Here is an 18956-nt window from a genome sequence, read left to right as displayed (position 1 = left end):
CCACTGTCCTTCGGGTGCCCCACCTGCTGCAAAGGCGTCTCCTGCACCCTCCGTCAGCCCAGCACCCACCCGCCTGCTTCCGAAATCCCGGGGGCACGGCATCGCCCACCCTGGGCCAGGTCCTCTCCAGCCTCTCCCACCGCAGCCCACCCCTGCGGATGTGCTGAAGGGACCCAGCCGGTCGCTGGCTGCCGTGTGATGGGCTGCTGTTGGATTCTCCTATAGAAAATAAATAGTCCTGCCACAGGAGGGGATTTTATTATTATTATTATTATTATTATTATTATTATTATTATTATTATTATTCCCAGGCTATCAGAGTCACCAACTTAGCCCTGCCTAATCGAATACAGCTGTTTCCTGTGCACTCAACAACAGGCCTGACGCTCCGTCGTCCTCCCGGCCGCTTTATTTAAAATAGGTAAGAATCCGGATTTCCGGAGCAAAACAAACAGCGCCGGATGCCTGGAGCGCTCCAGCCCTTGAACCCTCCGCGCCCTGGCAGTGCCCCCGCTGCCTCTCTGAGCCTTCGGTCCCCTCCGGGGTCCCCTCTGCCACCGTGACGGGGGGCGGGGGGGGAGAGGGTGCTTGTGGAGGTGCTGCCAGTGGCTGGTTTTATTCCTTTATTCCGGTGGCGGAGAGGGCCAAGGGCAATTGTCTCCTTGTCCCAGAAGACCGCATTTCTCTGGCTGGAGTCTTTAAGGCGTTTGTCTGGGACACCTGAGGATCAGACCTGTCCTCTCCACCCGAGGGATGCTGAGCCCGTGTGCACCTCACACAGCTCTGCAAACCCCGGGTGTCCGCAGGGAGGAGAGACGCCCCAAGGCGGTCTGTCCGCGGTGGGTTAGGAGGGTAAGCGGTAAATGTGAGGAGGGGCAGTAGCCAGGATGGTTGGGTTTGGAAGGGGAAGGCAGGCTGGGAGCGTCAGCCTGCGTTCAGATGGACCGTCAGGTTTTGCCGGGCTGAGTTTCGTGACCGTTCTGCGGGGTTAGATTAAATGTGGATGGATATTAACCTTTTGCCTGCTGCAATCGTGCAAAACAATTCAATTAACCACAGGTGCCAATCGCTTCCTTTTAACTGACGTTCAACATTTGACCAGCCAGCGAGCAGGCTTGAAAACTGGGTCTCTCCGAGGTGCCCTGCTGGGACCGGCGAAGGCGCATGGGACAAACTCCCCAAGACTTGGAATGTCCCCATGAGGGGGGTGTCAGCCGGGACGGGTGCGCTCTGCTCTGCATGGGCGTCTTCCCCGTGCCGGGGCTGGGTCAGGCCAGCGAGGGCCGTCCTGCCAGGGCTCCCCTCGCCCCGCCAGCCCCGGCCCCACCACAGGCAGGTTTGCAGCTCATCGCGCTCGTCGGTGGCAGCCCCGTGTGCCGGGAGCCGCGGTGGCTCTGCCACCTGTGCCCCCTCAGTTCAGAGCCCCCCCGGCCCGCCGCCGTCACCGGTCCCATGGCTCGTCCCTTTGGCTCTTTGCAGAGGAGCCGTTTGGTGGTGTGAAAACTCTTTGGTGTTAATTGCTGGTTTTTTGGGTGCAGTTCCGTGACGTGGCGATGCTGACGTGTCCCAACGCCGTGCGCCCGTGCGGTGCCTGTCCCGGCGATGCGCTCACCCCGCTGCCGCAGCACCGCCGGCCCCAGCGCAGGCAGCTGAGGCGCCAGGAGACTCTTTGTCTGTTTTCTAGGATTTGGTTGGGGCTCATTTGGCTCCCCGGGGGGGGTCAAGCTGCCACCGCAACCCCACTGTCCCTGGGCCCGATGGCCCCCACGACCCTGTTACCCAGCTCGGGCCATGGTCCCTCCCAGTGCTGCCACTGGGATGGCGCCCACGGGTGGGTGTTTCCTGGGGACGGCTCGGGTCAGAGCTGCCCCCGGGGTGCAGAGCTGGGGGGCCGCAAGCAGCTGATGCTGGCGGTGCACGGCGGCCGTGGGGCAGCTCTGGGCCTGGGTTCATGGCAGTCCTGGAGTCGGGGTGCTTCACATGAGCCTGTTGCTTCTCTTTTTTCTTCTTTTTCTTTTTTTCTTTTTCTTTTTTTCGTTTTCTTTTTATTTTTGTTTTTATTTTTATTTTTTCTTTTTCTTTTTTATTTTTATTTTTCTTTCTTTTTCTTTTTCTTTTCCTTTTTTCCTTTTCCTTTTTTCTTTCTCTTCTTCGTCTTCTCTTCTTTTTCTTTTTCTTTCTCTCTTTCTTGTTCTCATTCTCTCCCAGCTTTTCACACTGTGCTCGCACTGTGCCTCTCACCCAGCTGTGCTTTCCTTGCAGTTCCTATCCATCGGGCATCTCATTTAATGCTGCTCATAAGGATTCCCAGCCCTTTTGGCAGAGCTATTGTGTGCCCACACACCCTGACCGATGTTGTGATAGCGAAGCCTTGTCACCTTTATACCAGAATCCAAAGATAAGCCGTAGCTGGACCATAAACTGCAGGGCTGTTTGCCGGGATGGTGGTGGGCTGGTGGTCGGGCAGGGCGGCCGGGACGGTTCCTTCGGGCTTTAAGGCTGGGGAGCCACCTCGTCATCCCCAACCGGGAGCGCCGGGGTGGCACGGACATCTGCCTGCTGGGGTAGATGGTTCCCATCCCCGCGGGCTGGTTTTGCATCAGCACGGGTTAAGAAAGATGAACGAGTTTGAGCAAACGTGAATGAGAGCAGGCACAAGCCCGGCATCATATTCTTTGCCCCTGCAAGAACCAGAAGAAATCCTGGTGCCTCGATTTCTCTGCAGGCACCTGGGAGCAGCCAGACTTTGGGGGTCCTGAGCACTTTGCCGGTGACTGCAGAGGTGACAGAGGTGACCAGTCCTCACCTGCCACCCCCTCCCGGCGAGCGGGGCCTTGCAGGGCACCCGGGCTACCAGCCATTTGGTCCCAGCAGCGTTGGGCCGAGTGCCGATGCCAGCGTGAGCGGCCGGTGGCGGGGCGGCTGCCGTGAGAGGGGAGCGATTCGCACCTCCGGGCGGGAGATGAAAGAGCCACTGGCGCTTGGAGATGAAAGAGCCGGCGGGGCCGCGGCGCGGGGCGAGGACGGGAGGTGAGGGGAAGCCCCGCGAGTTGTTTTTCTTCTCATCTCTGCCGCGCAGCGGGATGGCGGCAGCCAGCACTGGGCTTTCCCAGGGCCGTGGTGGAGCAGGTCCCCACGCTGAGCCCCACACCGCAGCGCCGCGGTCCCCTCCCGGCTGAGATGCTGAAGCGGCGTCAGGACCCGCTGAGCATCCGTCAGGACGTTGCATGGAGGAAGGGGAGGCTCTGGGGTGTTTGCTGAAGGAGAATGGCTGGGGGCGGTTGTTCTTGCATGGAGGCAGCTCCTGGCCCTGCCCGCGACTCTGCCGGCTGCTTTGGGTCATCCCTGTCACCCAGCACCACATGAGTGATACAGTGGTGACACAGCGGTGACACAGCCTTGGGCGAAGTCTCCATCTCTGGTTTGCGTGGGGTGAGACCAGGGACAGGACTCAGTGGCTTGCCTGAGAGTGGCAGGGGAACGGCAAACCTCAATGTCTGCAGTCCCTGGGACTCCTGTCCCCAGGCAAAAGTGTTCCCATGTCACGCCACCGCGGTGCAGTGCGTGGCGGGAGCCCGATGTGACCAGTGCCCTGCCCTGTGCTGCGCCGTGCTGCCATTGCACACCCTGCTCCCTTTAGCTCAGCCCCGGGGTTTCGGGTGCAGGTGGGGAATCGTCCGCGCCGGGACCATCTGGGTCTCTCCGAGGGGTGGCTGCGTGTCGGGCTGCTCTTCCAGCGCCCCCTCTGCCCTCGCCACTCAGACGCTGTAATTCAGCAGGGTGCAGGCAGCACCCAGGCAGCTCCCCATTTATCATGGAGGAATAATTCTCTTTAGCCTCTCCTTTGCCCAAGACTAAAGCTGGAGGAGCAGGAATCCTGCGGGCAGAGAGGGTGTCTGCTGGGCTGCCGAGGACGCTCTGCTTCAGATTCCCTGTAACCTGCATCGGTGCGGTTTGACCCCGATGGCTCATGCAGAGCAGTGAGAGCAGAGGCTGGTGCTCTGGCAGATGGGCACCCACACCTTCTCCAGAAGGTCTGGGACTTGGAGGTTTGGACTTTGACTTGCCTTGGGCTTTGAGGTTGAGCCTCCAAGACCAAATGGCAAGCTGCTTCCCCCCAAAGACTCTACCCAGGTACCCGATGAAGGCCCATTTCTCATTTCTGTGTGTCATTTTTGTATGCAAGAGCTCGTTCAAGGGCCTGGACTGTTGCTTTGAGGAGCCTCAACCTTGCAGGTACCCATGAAATGGTGCTGAGCAGAACAAACTCCCACCCAGCTGCTCCTCCAGCTCTCCCTCCCAGGGCGAATACTGAATCTGCTCGCCCCGGGCTGCTCAGGCAGAGCTCAGAGGGTTTTATCCTCCAGCCCTGGCCCTGTGTGTCCCAGAGCTCTGCAGGACCTCCGGGCAGGCTGGTGGTGGCCAAAGGCCCAGACCAGCTACAGCCACAAGCAAAGGACAGTGAGCACTGAGCCCCCTGACATGGCAGGTGGGGACCAACAAGGCTTTGGGGACCTGCAGAGAGTGTTGGGTGAGGATGCTGATGGAGCCAGAGAGATGTCCAGCTTGGCGTCTGCATGACCCGGACTGCAATGCGCTCGTCACTGCATGGACTGAGCTGAAAAAAGAGGGGGAGTCACTTGTTTCAGCTTAAAATATTGCTTTTAAAGTTAATTTTCATTGTCTCAGGGTGGCTTGGTTGGTTCTGAACGTCTTTGGAATGATTGGGTTCAGGTGGACCTCAGGCAGGGTGGAAAATCCAGCGCCATCCTCTAAACCCATCTCTCCGTTTGTGTCTCCCGGCTGCTTTCCCGGCAGGTCCGGGGCTGCCGCCTGCCCCGGGGACGAGCGGGCTGGCTCGGACAACGCTGCGCATCGCCCACGCCGGACCCTCTCGATGTGTGGAGCTGGGGAGGAGCGCCGGGGAGCCGGGCTGGGCTGAAGGTGCCGGACAGACTTTCCTGGCTGCTCCTCTCTCACAGCTGCAGTGAGTTTGGCAGTGCTCTGCCTGCCCCTCCCTGGAGAGCGCCAACCTCTTCAGGACCAGTGGGATTGGGTTGGCAGCGGGAAGCCCGGGGACGAGGGTCCCGACTCAGCTCTGCGCCTCTCCTCTGCGCCAGCTCTCCCTCCTCCCGCCTCATCCGCCCCGGCTGCTGGGTAAGGATCGCTTCTCACCTTGCACAAAACTTAACGCCCGTGGCCTTGGCTCGATTTGCGGCTCAGAGGTGCTTCTGAGCTGGGGCAGGTGGTGATGAACCGCCCGCAGGCTCATCTCCAGTACAGGGACACCTGTGTGCAGAGGTGGTGCCGCGGTCGGTGCCGGCGTGGTGGGCAGGCTGCACCGCGGCACCTGCGTCGGGCCGTGACCTAAACCCGCCGCCGGGTCTCCCAGCCCGTCTGCCGGACACCGCGAGTGAACCAAGAGGTTTTTTTGAAACCAGCCCAGAAACGCACCGGGAGACAGCCTGCGTTTATCGTGCTTCTGCTTCCCCCTGAATTCCAGCCCTCTGACATGTTTAGATCAAACCCGATGACCCAAATCTGACTGCAGCAACCGAGAAGAAAAGTGACCTTCCGAAAAGAGCAGCCCGGGGAGCAGCCGCCTGTGCTTCGGGCCACCCCGGGCCGCTGCACCCGGCCACGCCGCCGAGAGGAGCAGCCGGGCAGCACTGAAGCGTTTCACCGGTTTTAATTCAATTACTTTGTAAAACAGCGCGTAGCACCGCTGACACCTTCGCAGCATCCCACGGCGGCGAAACAGCTCGGGAGGCTGTCGCCGGCAGCCTGTGCGAAACAGCTTAGTGGGCTCGGGCCAGGATCTAATAAACATGTGTGTGCAACGCAAAAACCACCCGCCTCTCTGCAACGGGACCAGCCGGCGGAGCTGGGGGCAGGGGGAGAGGGTCACCCCATCCCTGCCCCACGCTGGGGCACTGGGAAGGGGCCAGTGGCTAGCTGGGGGACATGGAAAAGTCCCCCAGCCCTTAGGGACGGGCGGGTTGCGGGGTCAGGGAGGGAGCTGCCTTTGCAGGGAGCTGACTGCAGGTGGAGGCAGGAAAGGAATCAATGGCGGGGGGCGGGGGGGAAGGAAAAAAATGGGCACGCATCCCTCCTCCCTCCTGCTTTCCTCGTTAGAAGCGTGGAGCTGGTTGAGGTGCAAGGTGGTGAGTGAAGCTGGAATTTGTGGGGTCTCGCAGCCACGTGGGAAGGCAGGGATGCGTCCCCAGGGATGTGCCCCCAGGGATGTGCCCCCAGGGTTGTGTCCTGCTGTGGCCCTGGGCACCTCTCAGGCCCACTTCCCCGAGCCGTCAAAGGTCTCCAGCAAAAAATGGAGCAGAGCAGATGGTTCTAAAGTGAAGAAAGCAGGAAAACTCTTTTCATTTCAAGATCTCTCCTCCAGCCCCATCTTTATCTCAGCATGTGATGGTCAGAAGCTCAAATTGTTGCCCCAGGTGGGTCTCATTTCATTAAAAGCCTGAGCAAGGAGGATGATACCCCAAGTGTTCACCTTCTCAGGCGATGCCTGCCAATGTCTGGGGCAAGGAGATGTGGTCTGCAGTGACGCACATCCCGTTCCCATGCTTCCCAGGGAGGCCATCACCCACCGTGCTCAGTGCTCTTAAAACCAGCTCTAGATGCTGACCTGGGGCCCCAGGTGTTGCGCTGATGAGTTTTTCCACGGCGCAGTGCCGCTTTTCCAGCCTCGCTTCCCACCTCTCGGGGTAGCCTGAAGAGAAGTGAGAGTTTTCAGCTCTTGCAAATCCCACCGTGCTTTGGTCAGTGATGCGGGAAGAACCAAAGTCCTGCAAACTGCTCCCCCCCCACAACCCCAGGGGAACCTGGGGGTGAGCTGGAGCGGCTCCGGTGGCTGAAGGGGGTCTGCCAGCCCTGGGACCCCTCTCTAGGGGACGGCCAGGGTGGTGTGTCCTGATGGGGAAGGGCTCCCTGCAACGCAAACCCCAGGGGAGGGCGTCCCCCTTGCACTCCTACCCACAGCCCCAGCCATGCCTCCCCAGGGCGGGGGGACAGGCACGGGGGGACCCCAGCCATCTCGGGGTCTGGAAGAAGGACCCTTCGCCCCAGGGGGGGGTTCCCCTGCTCCACTCCAGCGGGGCTGTGCGCCCGGCTGGCCCCCAGCTCCCGGAGCCCCTTCCTTCCCCCCCGGAGCATCCGCCGGGGCTCGGCAGGGTCTGCGCAGAGCCGGTGGGGACGGCTGGCCCCAGAGCCCCCGCTAAGTGCTTGTGGGGTTGGGTTTTTTTCCACTCCTGGGAACCAAGCGTCAGCTTTTGTTGGCGAACAGACCGTAGCTTTCATGTGAAAAGGTTAGTACAGTATGTTAGTTCCTAATGAGGGGATAATAGAGTCTGATTCTCACACCCCGGGGACTGCGAGGTGACAGCAGCACGGGAGAAGGGTATTTAACACCTTCGCCCTGGGAACCTTTTCCCTTCCCAGCCGGAGTCCCCCCCCCCGGCCCTGCCAAGAGCAGGGAGGAGGAGGAGGAGCGGCGCGGTGCAGCGCCTTTGTCCCCGCTTCCCTCTCGCGCCCGGATCCCATCCCATCGGCACACACGTCCTCGCGGCGGGGGCAGCCGCTGGAAGAGCCTGGGAAACAGTCGGCCGAGGAGTCAGGATCCAGCCCCCTCCATCGCCAGCCCACGGTGTCAAAATCTCCCCAAGCCGTGGGGAGGCTGTGGGTCACGGTGCCTGGTGGGGACGCGGTCCCCAGGGCTGGGAGGTGGGGGTGAGCCCCCTTGGTGTGTGCAGTGCCCTGACGATGGGCGCCCCTCGTCTGCGTCCCCATGGCTGTCACCTCCCTCGCTGCCTTGTGGCTGTGGCCGGGCCAGGACTGGGGCTCACGGTGCCCCACGGGGCGTCCTCAGTGGAGCAGGGTTCAGGGCTGGACGTGTCCCACAGAGCCCGGGCAGCGCAGCACACCCTGGATGCCGCGCAGGGAGGGTTTAAGGGCCCTGCCACCCTGCCTTGCTTTTCCTAGAAAAATCGAGATTCCTCCTTAAGTACAGCCTCCACCGCCGTCCTGCTGCAGTGGCTTAGGAGGGGGACGAGCCCTTCGAGTGTGTGGCACATGGGGACAACCCCCATGCGTGGCTGTGGCCCCCTCCAGAGCTGTCAGCTGTCCGCAGCCACATGCCATCACGGAGGGGTCCCGGATACAGGTGGCTGTTGCCTTTTTCTCAGGGTAACAGCACCCAGCACGGGCAGCCCAGAGGCCAGGGTGAGGTTTCGCAGGGGTGATGGCCTGCCTGGTGGCAGGAACCGCGCTGCCGGCGGCGTCTGGGGACACGGAGCCTCGCCAGGGCGGGCTGGGAGCCTCCCCGAGGAGCACGCTGCTGCTCCTGCTGCTTTTCTAACTGCGGGGGGCCGAGCTGGATTAAACCCCTGGCTGCTCTATTTATTGAGGGAGTTCAATTCAGACTGCCCATGCCGGGAGCTGGAATGTCCTTGGAGCAGGAGAGACCAGTTTTGCCAAATTCCACCCCCACGGGATGCCAAATTACAAGTGTCATCCACGGGTTGTCACTCAGCTCCGAGCCTTTCGGGGCAAGACACCTTCCCACTACTTAGCAATCTTAGAAATGGCAGATTTTTGTAGTAACCCTTTCTTGAGTGACCTGTTTCTTACGGAGGTTGCACGTGGGAAACCACCAGCTTGCAAGTCCCCGGCGAGCCGGAGCCGCCTGTCCTCGGCGTGCCGCTCCCGCTGGGCCGTGCTCAGGGGGGGGACGAGGGACGCTGCGAAGCGGCAGCTGCGCTGCAGCGGTGCTGGCAGCTCGGCACCGCCGTGTCCCCTCCCCACGTGGCTGGGTCGGACATCGGAGCATCGCAGCAAGTGAGGGGTTTTTTGTGGGGGGTGGTACGGGATGTGCCCACTAGAAACGAGGTGCTGAGGAATTACTGCAACTGATGGCCAAAGCCGGTGTTTAATAACACGGGGAGGGCTGGCTCTTGCAGCACGCGCCGGGCTTTGCCGGTTCCCCGTCACCGTACCCGTCCTGGGCTTCCGGGAGATGCATGCCGGGGGGGTTCTTCAAGCTGCCGTGCCCCTCTCTGCTCACTTTGAGTGGCTGAGCCCCTGTGCCCCACTTCGCTCCCAGCAGCGCCTGGCTTCACTGCTCAGCTCTTTCGTGCTCTTTTCTTTCTCCTTCGTTCTTTGAAATAGCGGGATGCCAGCTCCGGCCTCGCTGGGTTTTCCAGCCCGGCACCGCTTGGAGAGTGTGTGCTCTGGTTCCCGCCTCTCGGTTTGCGGTGACACGAGGCTGGGGACAGTGCCTCCCTGCCCGCCCCGGCGGTGCACGGCCCCGCAGGCACGCTGGGCCAGCAGCAGACCCCTCTCGGGGGATCGGGGCTGGCTGCTCGCGGGGCCAGGCTGTCCTCTGCTCCCCGGAAAACCCAGAGGAAAGCAAAGGGTGGGATTTTGGAAGGTGACGGGCTTCAGGTTGGAGCTTTCCGCAGGGAGCTCTTTGTCCCAAGGCTGGTCATCTCCTCCATCCTGCTGAGCGTTGGAGATTTCTGGGTCAAACGAAAGCTGGGAGCACCTCTGCTTCCCTGGGGGGGTCAGAAAAGCGGCTTAAGCCCAGTTTTCCTGCCCAGACATGGAGGAGGCTGCAGGGGGTGGGATGGGGGAGCTTGGGAAAGCAGTTACTTAAGACCAACCAAAATGTCACAGCGAGGTGTGATGATGGTGAGCGCCTGCGGGTCAGCATCGCAAAGCACCCAAAGAATGGGAATCCAACGTTTTGCCTGTCCATTGGGTTGTTTTTAAATATCGAAACCCTGAAGCGGGGGAGCCGAACTGTGGTCCAGGCCTGGGGAGGGGAACCAGTGGCCCCAGGGACTGGCCACGAGAAGAATTTGCTTGACTGAAACAGGGGCTCTGAGATCCAAAAACCTACCGGGTCTGAAGACCGAGCATCTGGGCTGTGCTATGCGGCTGCTGTGAGGCATCACATTAAATATTTCTGGGGCAATGGGCTGAAGAGGCACTGACCTTGCCTGAGGTGCTGCACAGCCGCGTGGGCAAGGCAGAGTCACGGTCCTTTTTCATCGGTGGGCAAGTTCTGCGTCGTAAAGGCCAGATTTGGGGCTATCGTGGAGCAGCTATTGCCTGCCTCGTCTTTGCACGGGGCTGCCACGGGCGCAAACGCTGCCTCTTGCTTCTCTGGGCCGTGCTCCCTCGGTGCAGGGACTCCCAGTTCCCACGCCGGGGACGGGGAGAAGTGCCAGCGGCTGCCGGCGGTGACATTGCCCACGGTGTGCCCGGCTGCACGGCCCCCTTCTTGGGCTGCCCCAGCCCGGCCCCGTCCTCCGGAGAGGGGTGCAGCAAGTAGTCCCCGTGCTGGCCCAAAGGTGGGTGGATGGGAGCAGGTTGCCCACCCCGGTATGGGGGTTCGCATCATCCCTGGGCCCAAGGGGCGTCTTTCTGGGTCAACCTGCGCAAGCCTGTTTGCACCGGAGGAGATGTTTTCCAGCTGAGATCGCCTGGGCCTGAGAAGCAGACATTCCCTCGCTCGAGTGTGCTGAAATGTTTAATTAGAGTTTAACAGCAGCCTGGGAAAAAGGTGTCTTGTCATATTTCTGGGCTGCGTTTTGTTGTTGAACTGCTCGCCCTGTATGAGCAGAGCCGAGGGAGACCTGCCGCACAATGAGCCCTTTATGTGCCTCTCCCCGCGGCTCGCCCCGACCCTGAACTTTCCCATTAGCTGTTGGCGCGGTGCCCTCGCGCATGTGCCCGGGAGGGAGCCGGGGCGGCGCGGGGACGACAGCAGCGCAATGGTTTTGCCTCTGCTGTTTGGTGTTGCAGGAGAGGGGACAATGCGGGGTGTCCGGAGGAGAGGGCATCCCACTGGCTACGCTTGGATAGTTGGATGAGCCCACGGTGCCCTGCTCTGAAGCAGGCTCCGGCATGTGGCCGTAGGGGTGCAACGTGACGGCCGTGCACATGGCAGGACGCTGGGGTGCGACGGGATGGCACCCGGGGACACAGCGGTCGCCTGTGCGGGACCCCCCCACCCGAATGTTTCTGAAGATGCTGCCCACATAGATCAAAGGTTTCATTTCTTGGACCCCACGGGGTCCCATCGCTCTCCCCCTGGCGCTGAGAAGGGAAGATGCTGCACCCTGCCCAGCTGGTGGGGCAGCGAGGCTGCGCGACAGGATCCTCCGCCCTCTCCATCACCCCCTGGGCACCCGGCTGGACCTGGGGAGCGCGGCCACCGGGAGCTGGGGAGGAATGCGAGGAATGGAGCACACACCTTCCTTCCCCGACTTCGCCTCCACAAAGAGCCCAGCAGCATTTTCCGCTCGCAGGTATTTTTTTTCTGCGGGGTGAAATTAAAGTTTTGCCACCGCTTGCTTGCCGGCGTCCCCTTCATCAGGGAAAGAGCAAAACCAGGCTTGGTGGGGTCGGATCACTCTTCTTGCCATCTGTCCCAGCTTGCGCTCCTCCAGTTGGCCACTGAAACAGTAGAGAGCAAATCCCTTGGGTCCAGCAAAAGCCTAAGAAAATGCCACATGTTTATGTGTATATTATTCCCCCTTTTTACCTTGTTTTTGCATGACACAAGTGTGCAATGCTCTAGGTAGCTTCCCAGGCCCCCCGCTGCAGTGGGAAGAGGTGGAGGTGTTGGTGCTCTCCCAGGAACGCGTCTGTCTCACCGCAGTGACATCACATGTCACCGACACGCTGGGGTCACGTTAGCACGTCTGGGAGGTGTCGGGCTGGGAACACGGGGGATCGGTGCATGAGGTCTCTTGGGGTTTCTCCTTGCTCCAGCAGCAGCGGCGCATCCCCCAGACAGCTCCCGGGGGCTTCCCCCTTGGAGGTCCCAGTTAGCAGCTTGCATGGCTTCTTTCTGGGGCTGTTTTTTGGAGATCCTTTTGGAAAAGTCCTGCAAGAGCTGGTGCTTTCCCTCAAGGTGAAACTCATGTGGTTGTTCTCAAAGGAGATGGTGCTCCCTGTCTGCTCCTCTGCGCTGGAAATGCTGGCAGAGCCCAGCTGTGCAGCTTCACATCTGCTCCCCCGTGGGAGAGCTGTACCACCATGGCCAACCAGTGCGTTGGATGGTCAGAGCCTTCCAAAGGTGCTTGGCACCAGCCTGGGCCTCACTGATACCCCTGTTTTATCCACCATTGTTCTACCAAAGGTTCCTCAGTCGTTTTGGGGCCCTTGTGGCCGTACACCTTCATTCAGTGTGTCCTACAGCCATACCCGTCCAGTTTCAGTCCCAGAGGTGGCCAGCCGCGGTCCCAGCACTGCCAGGGGCTGTCTAGAGAGAAGGACACTGGCAGGATGGGTTGGGAACATGGTTCCAGGACTTAAAATTGTTCCCTATCACCTGCATTTTCCTCCCTCCTGCTCCAGGCGTGCCGGCAGCGCGGGCAGAGGCTGACGCCTTTGCTCAGAGGCTGGTAGGTGATGCCATGGAGGAGCGGTGGGGACCTCCCGCTCCTCCGCCAGGCATGGTGACAGGGGACAGGATCTGCAGCAGGGACCATCCCAGACTGCCTGGGCGGATTGTGCAGAGGGGCTGACTGTCGCCTAATTCACTGGCAGGACATGCCATTTCCACGGGGACATCCTGGCCGAGCCATATGACCACCGGCACCGTGGTCCCCTCCACTGCTGCACCATTTGTCAGGAAGCTTCCCTGGTCCCAACGGCCCTGTGAGATGAGCAGGGTCTGCACCGAGAACTGTCTCCCTAACATCCTTGGCCTGTGTTTGAGCTAATGCAGGTGAGAGAATGGGACTTTTATGCTCTCCGTGAGGACAAGGACAAGTTTCGTCTCACGGTAGAGAGAAGTCAAGTGAGATCTTGAGCTTCGAGGAGAGCAAAGCCTGGGGAGGCTGGGTGTCTCCATCAGCAGAGGAGCAATATTAGGAGGGCTCACGGGTAGGTCTGCTCCTGAACTGAGGCCTCTGGTGACATGGTGGCCCTCCACATCTGGAACATCCGAGCAACTGCTGCCCCCACAGAGACCCAGGGGACAGCACAGTGGCAATGACACCCAGGAAATAAGGTGACCTTGGGAGAGGTGGATCCACCTGGGCCCTGAGAGATTTACATGTGATGGAGAGCGTGTTCCAACTTCATTGTAAGAGTAATGGCAACAACTGCATCGAAATGGCAAATATCTGCTCTGCCTCCACACCCCCGGCCACCACGGAGCCCGCGAGGGGCATCCCTGCCACCACTGGCTGCCCACCGGGGTGGGGTGCGCGGTGTCCCTCCTGTCCCACCTGGGCATGGTGGCCAAGCGAAACAGAGGGGAAATAGGGGTCCCTCGCTCTGCTCTGCTCCCGAAGCGCCCTCTCGGAGCAGCACCCCGGCCCTGGGTCGTGGCAGGCTCTGCCCGAGATGGGTCACGGTTTCATTTTCCAGAGCCACCGAGCAGGACCCTGGGCATGCAGGCAGGGTCCCGCTGGCAGCTGCCGGCAGGCGCTGAGGTGGCTGGATAAGCCCAGGGCGCATGGAAAGTGCCCAGCCCCAAGGGAAGGGGCAGCATCCAGCCCGGAGGCATCCCAGCTCGGAGCCCAAAGATGGAGCCACCGTAGGGGCACCATGGAGCTCCCTGGGGAGGGTGGCTGCTGCCAGCACGGCAGCTGCGTGTGAGTGAGAAGCCACGTCCGCAGGGCCGGGACGTGGCGCGCCGTGGGGGCTGCAGGCTCCCGACACACCTGCAGCAAGATGCCGAGGAAACCAACCCACCGCACCGTGGGACCTGCAGGCAGGGGCTGCCCGCACCCTCCGAGCGCTCCTCCTTCTCTGCCCGCCTGCTGCCTGCGCGCTGCCTGCGACCCTATGCCCACTGCCCACCCCCCCGGGACTGCTGCCTGCCCCACGGGAGCCCTCCTGACCCCCCGAGGTGTTGGGCAGCGGACCTGCTGAGTCCAGCCATGTTGTGTCACGTGCTGCCTCGCGTACCGCCATCCCCCTGCCCGTCTGGTGACAGCCAACGTGCCCAGGAGGGGACAGTCTGGGTTCAGGGGTGACACTCAGTGGGCGGGTGCTCGGGGTCATCCCCACCGGGGCTGGCAGGCGGTGCGAGGGCTGCACACTCCCTGCCAGCCCTGCAGCACGTCCCAGGCCACAGCTCATTCCCAGAGCCCTCCTTACCCAAGCAAGGGTTGTGCAGCCCTTTGGTACCCTGTCGGGGTGTGCAGGATCTGGCCTTCATGTCTGACTCCTTCCCTAGCCCCTTGGTGCCCAGGGGGGGGACAGCCTTTGGAGCAGTCCCACGCTAACGGGGACCACCCCAAGGTGAGGAACAGTGCCAGCCTCTCACTGGGCTCTTGGGCTGCTGCTGTAGGTTGCCCAAAGAGGCCAGGATAAATGAGTAGCCCGTGTTCTGGGGACACCGTCTGTCCCTCAGCCCGTGGCCTGAGCGGTGAAGGAGCCACACGCCCCCTTCCAGCGCCAGCAGAGCAGCCTGACCAGGACGGCGGGTGGCTGCAGGGACCTGCTGCAGGAGCGGCCCACCAGGAGCAGCATCGCCGGCGCGCTGGGCTCGGGGTGGTCCTTGGTGCACAGGCTTGTGCCAAACCCATCCTGTCAAATGCCACGCAGGGCCGAGAGGCAGGACGGAAACCTCTGCCGTCAGCCAGAGCCCTGCGGGAGGTTATTTCCCCACTGTCCCCAGCACCGCTCCATCCCCTCCTGTTCCGCAAAATGTCAGATCCCCATTTGCCATCCGTGTGCGGGCGCGTTTGCTGCTGCCTGAGCCCCCACGGGGCTGTGGCTCCAGGCTGGAGTTGGAGTTTGGACTGTCCTGTGTGCAGGATCAGGGAGCCCTGGCTGCTGAGATGCTGCCAGAGCTTTGCTCCTTTTCTTATCAACGCCACCGGGTGTGACAGAAATGGGTTTGTTTATGGGCTGAGTGGAAGCACAGGGCACAGGTCCGGGTTTGCTGTTGTAGGGCCACTGGAAGGCTGCTGCCTGCTCAGCTGCTCCCCAGAAGTAGAAAAAAATGTTGCAAAAACTTTGGTTGGGGGGGGGGGGGAAAGAGAATGAATCGAAAGGACTGGGTGGGTTTTGCTAAATCCAAGAGGAGAAGGTGGCTGGGAGTGACTCAGAAGGGAGCTGAAGGGAGAAGCGAGTTCCCCGTGGGGTGGCTGGTGACGAGCTCTCAGAAGGGTCGGGCAGGGAAATAGTCTTGGCGCTGGGCTGCAGGGTGGGCGTTGGCAGGGCAAGAGAGCCCGGAGCAAACATGGGTGACGAGTGAGTGAACTGGAGAGGAGCGAGCTAGAAACGCCTCCCGAGGCGGAACGGCAGAGCACGAGGGAAATAACAGGTGAGGGAAGAGCTTGGTGTTGAATACATGTGGAAGTGGCTGGAGAGGAGCTGATCAGTGCGGGGGTGATGGAAGTGGGGTGGGTGACCACAGTGGATGTGATGGGAGTGGGGTGACCATACTGGAGGTGATGGAAGTGGGGCTGATGGGTGTGGGGATGGTCAGTGTGGGATGACCAAGCTGGAAGTGGTGGGAATGGGGCGACCAGGCTGGAAGTGATGGGAGTGGGGCTCATGGGTGTGGGGATGGTCAGTGTGGGATGACCAAGCTGGAAGTGGTGGGAATGGGGTGACCAGATTGGAATTGACTGGTGTGGAGATGGTGGGAGTGGGGATGGTCAGTGTGGGATGACCAAGCTGGAAGTGGTGGGAATGGGGTGACCAGATTGGAATTGACTGGTGTGGAGATGGTGGGAGTGGGGTGACCAGGTTGGACATGGTGGGAGTGGGGTGACCAGGTGGGAGGCAGTGACAGTAGAAGGCCAAGGCTCCGTGAGGGGGTTGGTGCTGCCCAGGTGAGAGGAGCAGCCGCTCTACAGGGGACCCTCCGAGGCACAGGCAGGAGCCAGCAAACACCTGGAGCCTCCCAGGTTCTCCAGGAGCTCCCTTCCCACGCTGCCGAGGATGCCGCGGCCCCTTCCGCGTCTTCATCTCAGAGTGAGGAGGAGGAGCTGATCTCAGCAGGTCAGCTGGGCATGAGGGTCCCGCCATCCATGGTCCTGCCCTGCTGGGAAGGGGCCATCTCGGGGAGGGACCCCCAGCTCGGCCGCCACGGCATGGGTTGCACAGCGGTGCATGGCGGTGGGTGATGCGAGCACCGTGCTTCATTGGGTTTCTCCCGGACTTGGTGGATGGCAACACACAGACCAAGACGCAAAGTGTGTCCCTCGTCAGGCTGCTGGCGAGCTGTCTGAGGTGTTGCGAATGTGGTATCTCTGTCTTAGGAGCTTTTCTTTATTAAACTAAAGGGCGGCTTTGGATGTCGGGGGTCTGGGGCTCATCTTACCCATGTCCGAGGCGATTGTGCCACAGCTGATTTTTCCAGGCTCCCGTCCGGCAGCACCAAGAGCTTGAACCAGTTGTGAGACCTCGCTAAGCGCCGAGATCGTCACACGTGGGACCCAGGGGCAGCTTTTACTGCTCCACACATCGGTGCTGGCGAGACACCCCCCCAAAAACCTCCGCCTGCCCTGCGCACTCGTCCTATGCTGCTCCAATGGATGGACGAAGTCCACCTCGATTTCAGCAACGGTTTTGACACTGTCTCCTGTAACATCCTCATGGGAGAGCTTAGGAAGTGTGTTTAGATGAGTGGGCAGTGAGGTGGCCTGAGAACTGGCTGAATGGCAGAGCTCGGAGAGTTGTGATCCAGCGGCACAGAGTCCATTTGGAGGCCTGTAACTAGCGGTGTTCCCCAGGGGTCAGTACTGGGCCCAGTCCTCTTCAATACATTCATCGATGACCTGGATGAGGGGACAGAGAGCACCCTCAGCAAGTTTGCTGATGACACAAAGCTGGGAGGGGTGGCTGACACACCAGAAGGCCGTGCAGAGACAGCTGGGGGGAGGGAAACCTTATGAAATTCAACAAGGGCAAGTCCCCAAAATTCACCAGGGGCAAGTCCTGTCTGACCAACCTGGTAGCTTTCTACAGTGGAGTGACTGCATCAGTGGGCAAGGGAAGAGCTACAGTTATCATCTATCTGGACTTCTGCAAGCCCTTTGAGATGGTCCCCCACAACATCCTTCTCTCTAAGTTGGAGAGGTACGGATTTGATGGGTGGACTGTTCAGTGAATAAGGAACTGGCTGGATGGTCGCACCCAGAGGGTGGTGGTCAATGGCTCGATGTCCAGATGGAGAGGGGTGACAAGTGGTGTCCCTCAGGGATCCGTACTGGGACCGGTGCTGTTCAATATCTTCATCAGTGACAGAGACAGTGGGATCAAGTGCACCCCCAGCAAGTTTGCCGATGACACCAAGCTGAGTGGTGCAGCTGATGTGCCAGAGGGACGGGATGTCATCCAGAGGGACCTGGACGAGCTGGAGAGGTGGGCCTGAACAAACCTTATGAAGTTCAGCAAGGCCAAGTGCAAGGTCCTACCCTTGGGTCGGGACAATCCCCGCTATCGATACAGGCTGGGGGATGGCGGGACAGAGAGCAGCCCTGCGGAAAAGGGCTTGGGGGCACTGGTGGGTGAAAAGCTGGACAGGAGCCAACAATGTGCACTCGCAGCCCAGAGGGCAAATCGCTTCCTGGGCTGCATCAAAAGCAGCGTGGCCAGCAGATCCAGAGAGGGGATTCTGCCCCTCTGCTCCGCTCGGGGGAGACCCCACCTGGAGTCCAGCTCTGGAGCCCTCAGCACAAGAAGGACATGGACCTGTTGGAGCGGGGCCAGAGGAGGCCACGAAGATGCTGGGAGGGCTGGAGCCCCTCTGCTGTGGGGACAGGCTGAGAGAGCTGGGGGGGTTCAGCCTGGAGAAGAGAAGGCTCCGGGGAGACCTTGGAGCCCCTTCCAGTCCCTAAAGGGGCTCCAGGAAAGCTGGGGAGGGGCTGTTTGCAAGGGCAGGTAGCGACAGGACGAGGGGCAATGGTTTAAACTGGAGCAGGGCAGGGTTAGATTAGCCATGAGGAAGAAGTTCTTTACACTGAGGGTGGTAAGACACTGGCCCAGGTTGCCCAGAGAGGGGGTGGAGGCCCCATCCCTGGAGACATTCAAGGCCGGGCTGGATGAGGCTCTGAGCAACCTGATCGAGTTGAAGATGTCCCTGCTGACTGCAGGGGGGTTGGACTGGATGCCCTTTAGAGGTCCCTTCCCACCCAGCACATTCTATGAGTCTATGATTCTATGGTAAGTGCAGGGTGCTGCACCTGGGGAGGAATAACCCCCCGCACCAGGACAGGTTGGGGGTGACCTGCTGGAGAGCAGCTCTGTGGAAAGAGACCTGGGAGTCCTGGTGGACAACGGGATGCCCATGAGCCAGCAATGGGCCCTTGTGGCCAACAATGCCAGTGGTGTCCTGGGGTGCATTTAAAAAGAGTGTGGCCAGCAGGTGGAGGGAGGTCATCCTCCCCCTCTGCTCTGCCCTGGGGAGGCCGCACCTGGAGCACTGGGTCCAGTTCTGGGCTCCCCGGGTCAAGAAGGACAGGGAACGGCTGGAGAGAGTCCAGTGGAGGCTACAAAGACAGTCAGGGGCCTGGAGCATCTCTCTGCTGAGGAAAGGCTGAGAGCCTGGGGCTGTTCAGCTGGAGAAGAGCAGGCTGAGGGGATCTCATCACTGCTCAGCAAGAGCTAAAGGGGGGGTGTCAGGAGGACGGGGCCAGGCTCTGCTCAGTGGTGCCCGTGAGGGCAGCAGTGTGGGCAGAAGCACGGGCAGCAGTGAGGGCAGCAGCGTGGGCAGCAGTGCGGGCAGCAGTGTGGGCAGCAGTGTGGGCAGCAGTGGGGGCAGCAGCGTGGGCAGCAGTGTGGGCAGCAGCGTGGGCTGCAGTGAGGGCAGCAGCATGGGCAGCAGTGTGGGCAGCAGTGGGGGCAGCAGCGTGGGCAGCAGTGTGGGCAGCAGTGCGGGCAGCAGCGTGGGCAGCAGTGAGGGCAGCAGCATGGGCAGCAGTGTGGGCAGCAGTGGGGGCAGCAGCGTGGGCAGCAGTGTG

The 18956-nt window shown here is 61.0% G+C and overlaps 1 protein-coding gene across 16 annotated transcripts in view; it reads left to right on the top strand.

Annotated features, from left to right (window-relative positions):
* EXD3 (exonuclease 3'-5' domain containing 3) overlaps positions 1-18956 on the top strand; it is a 305064-nt gene that overhangs the window by 265604 nt on the left and 20504 nt on the right. For 6 of the 16 annotated variants that reach the window (XM_074609080.1, XM_074609083.1, XM_074609082.1 and 3 more), the window contains one exon: positions 4819-5157. The exons of 7 other annotated variants lie outside the window; for them this stretch is intronic. In XM_074609080.1, the coding sequence (XP_074465181.1) occupies positions 4819-5157 (339 nt within the window). Of the gene's footprint in view, positions 1-4818; positions 5845-18956 lie in introns of those variants that run through there. 3 more of the 16 variants (XM_074609097.1, XM_074609094.1, XM_074609098.1) reach the window with 2 other exon arrangements.

This window comes from Larus michahellis, chromosome 15 (genome assembly GCF_964199755.1).
Source record: "Larus michahellis chromosome 15, bLarMic1.1, whole genome shotgun sequence".
NCBI lineage: Eukaryota > Metazoa > Chordata > Aves > Charadriiformes > Laridae > Larus > Larus michahellis.
This window is presented reverse-complemented; position numbering and strand designations above follow the sequence as displayed.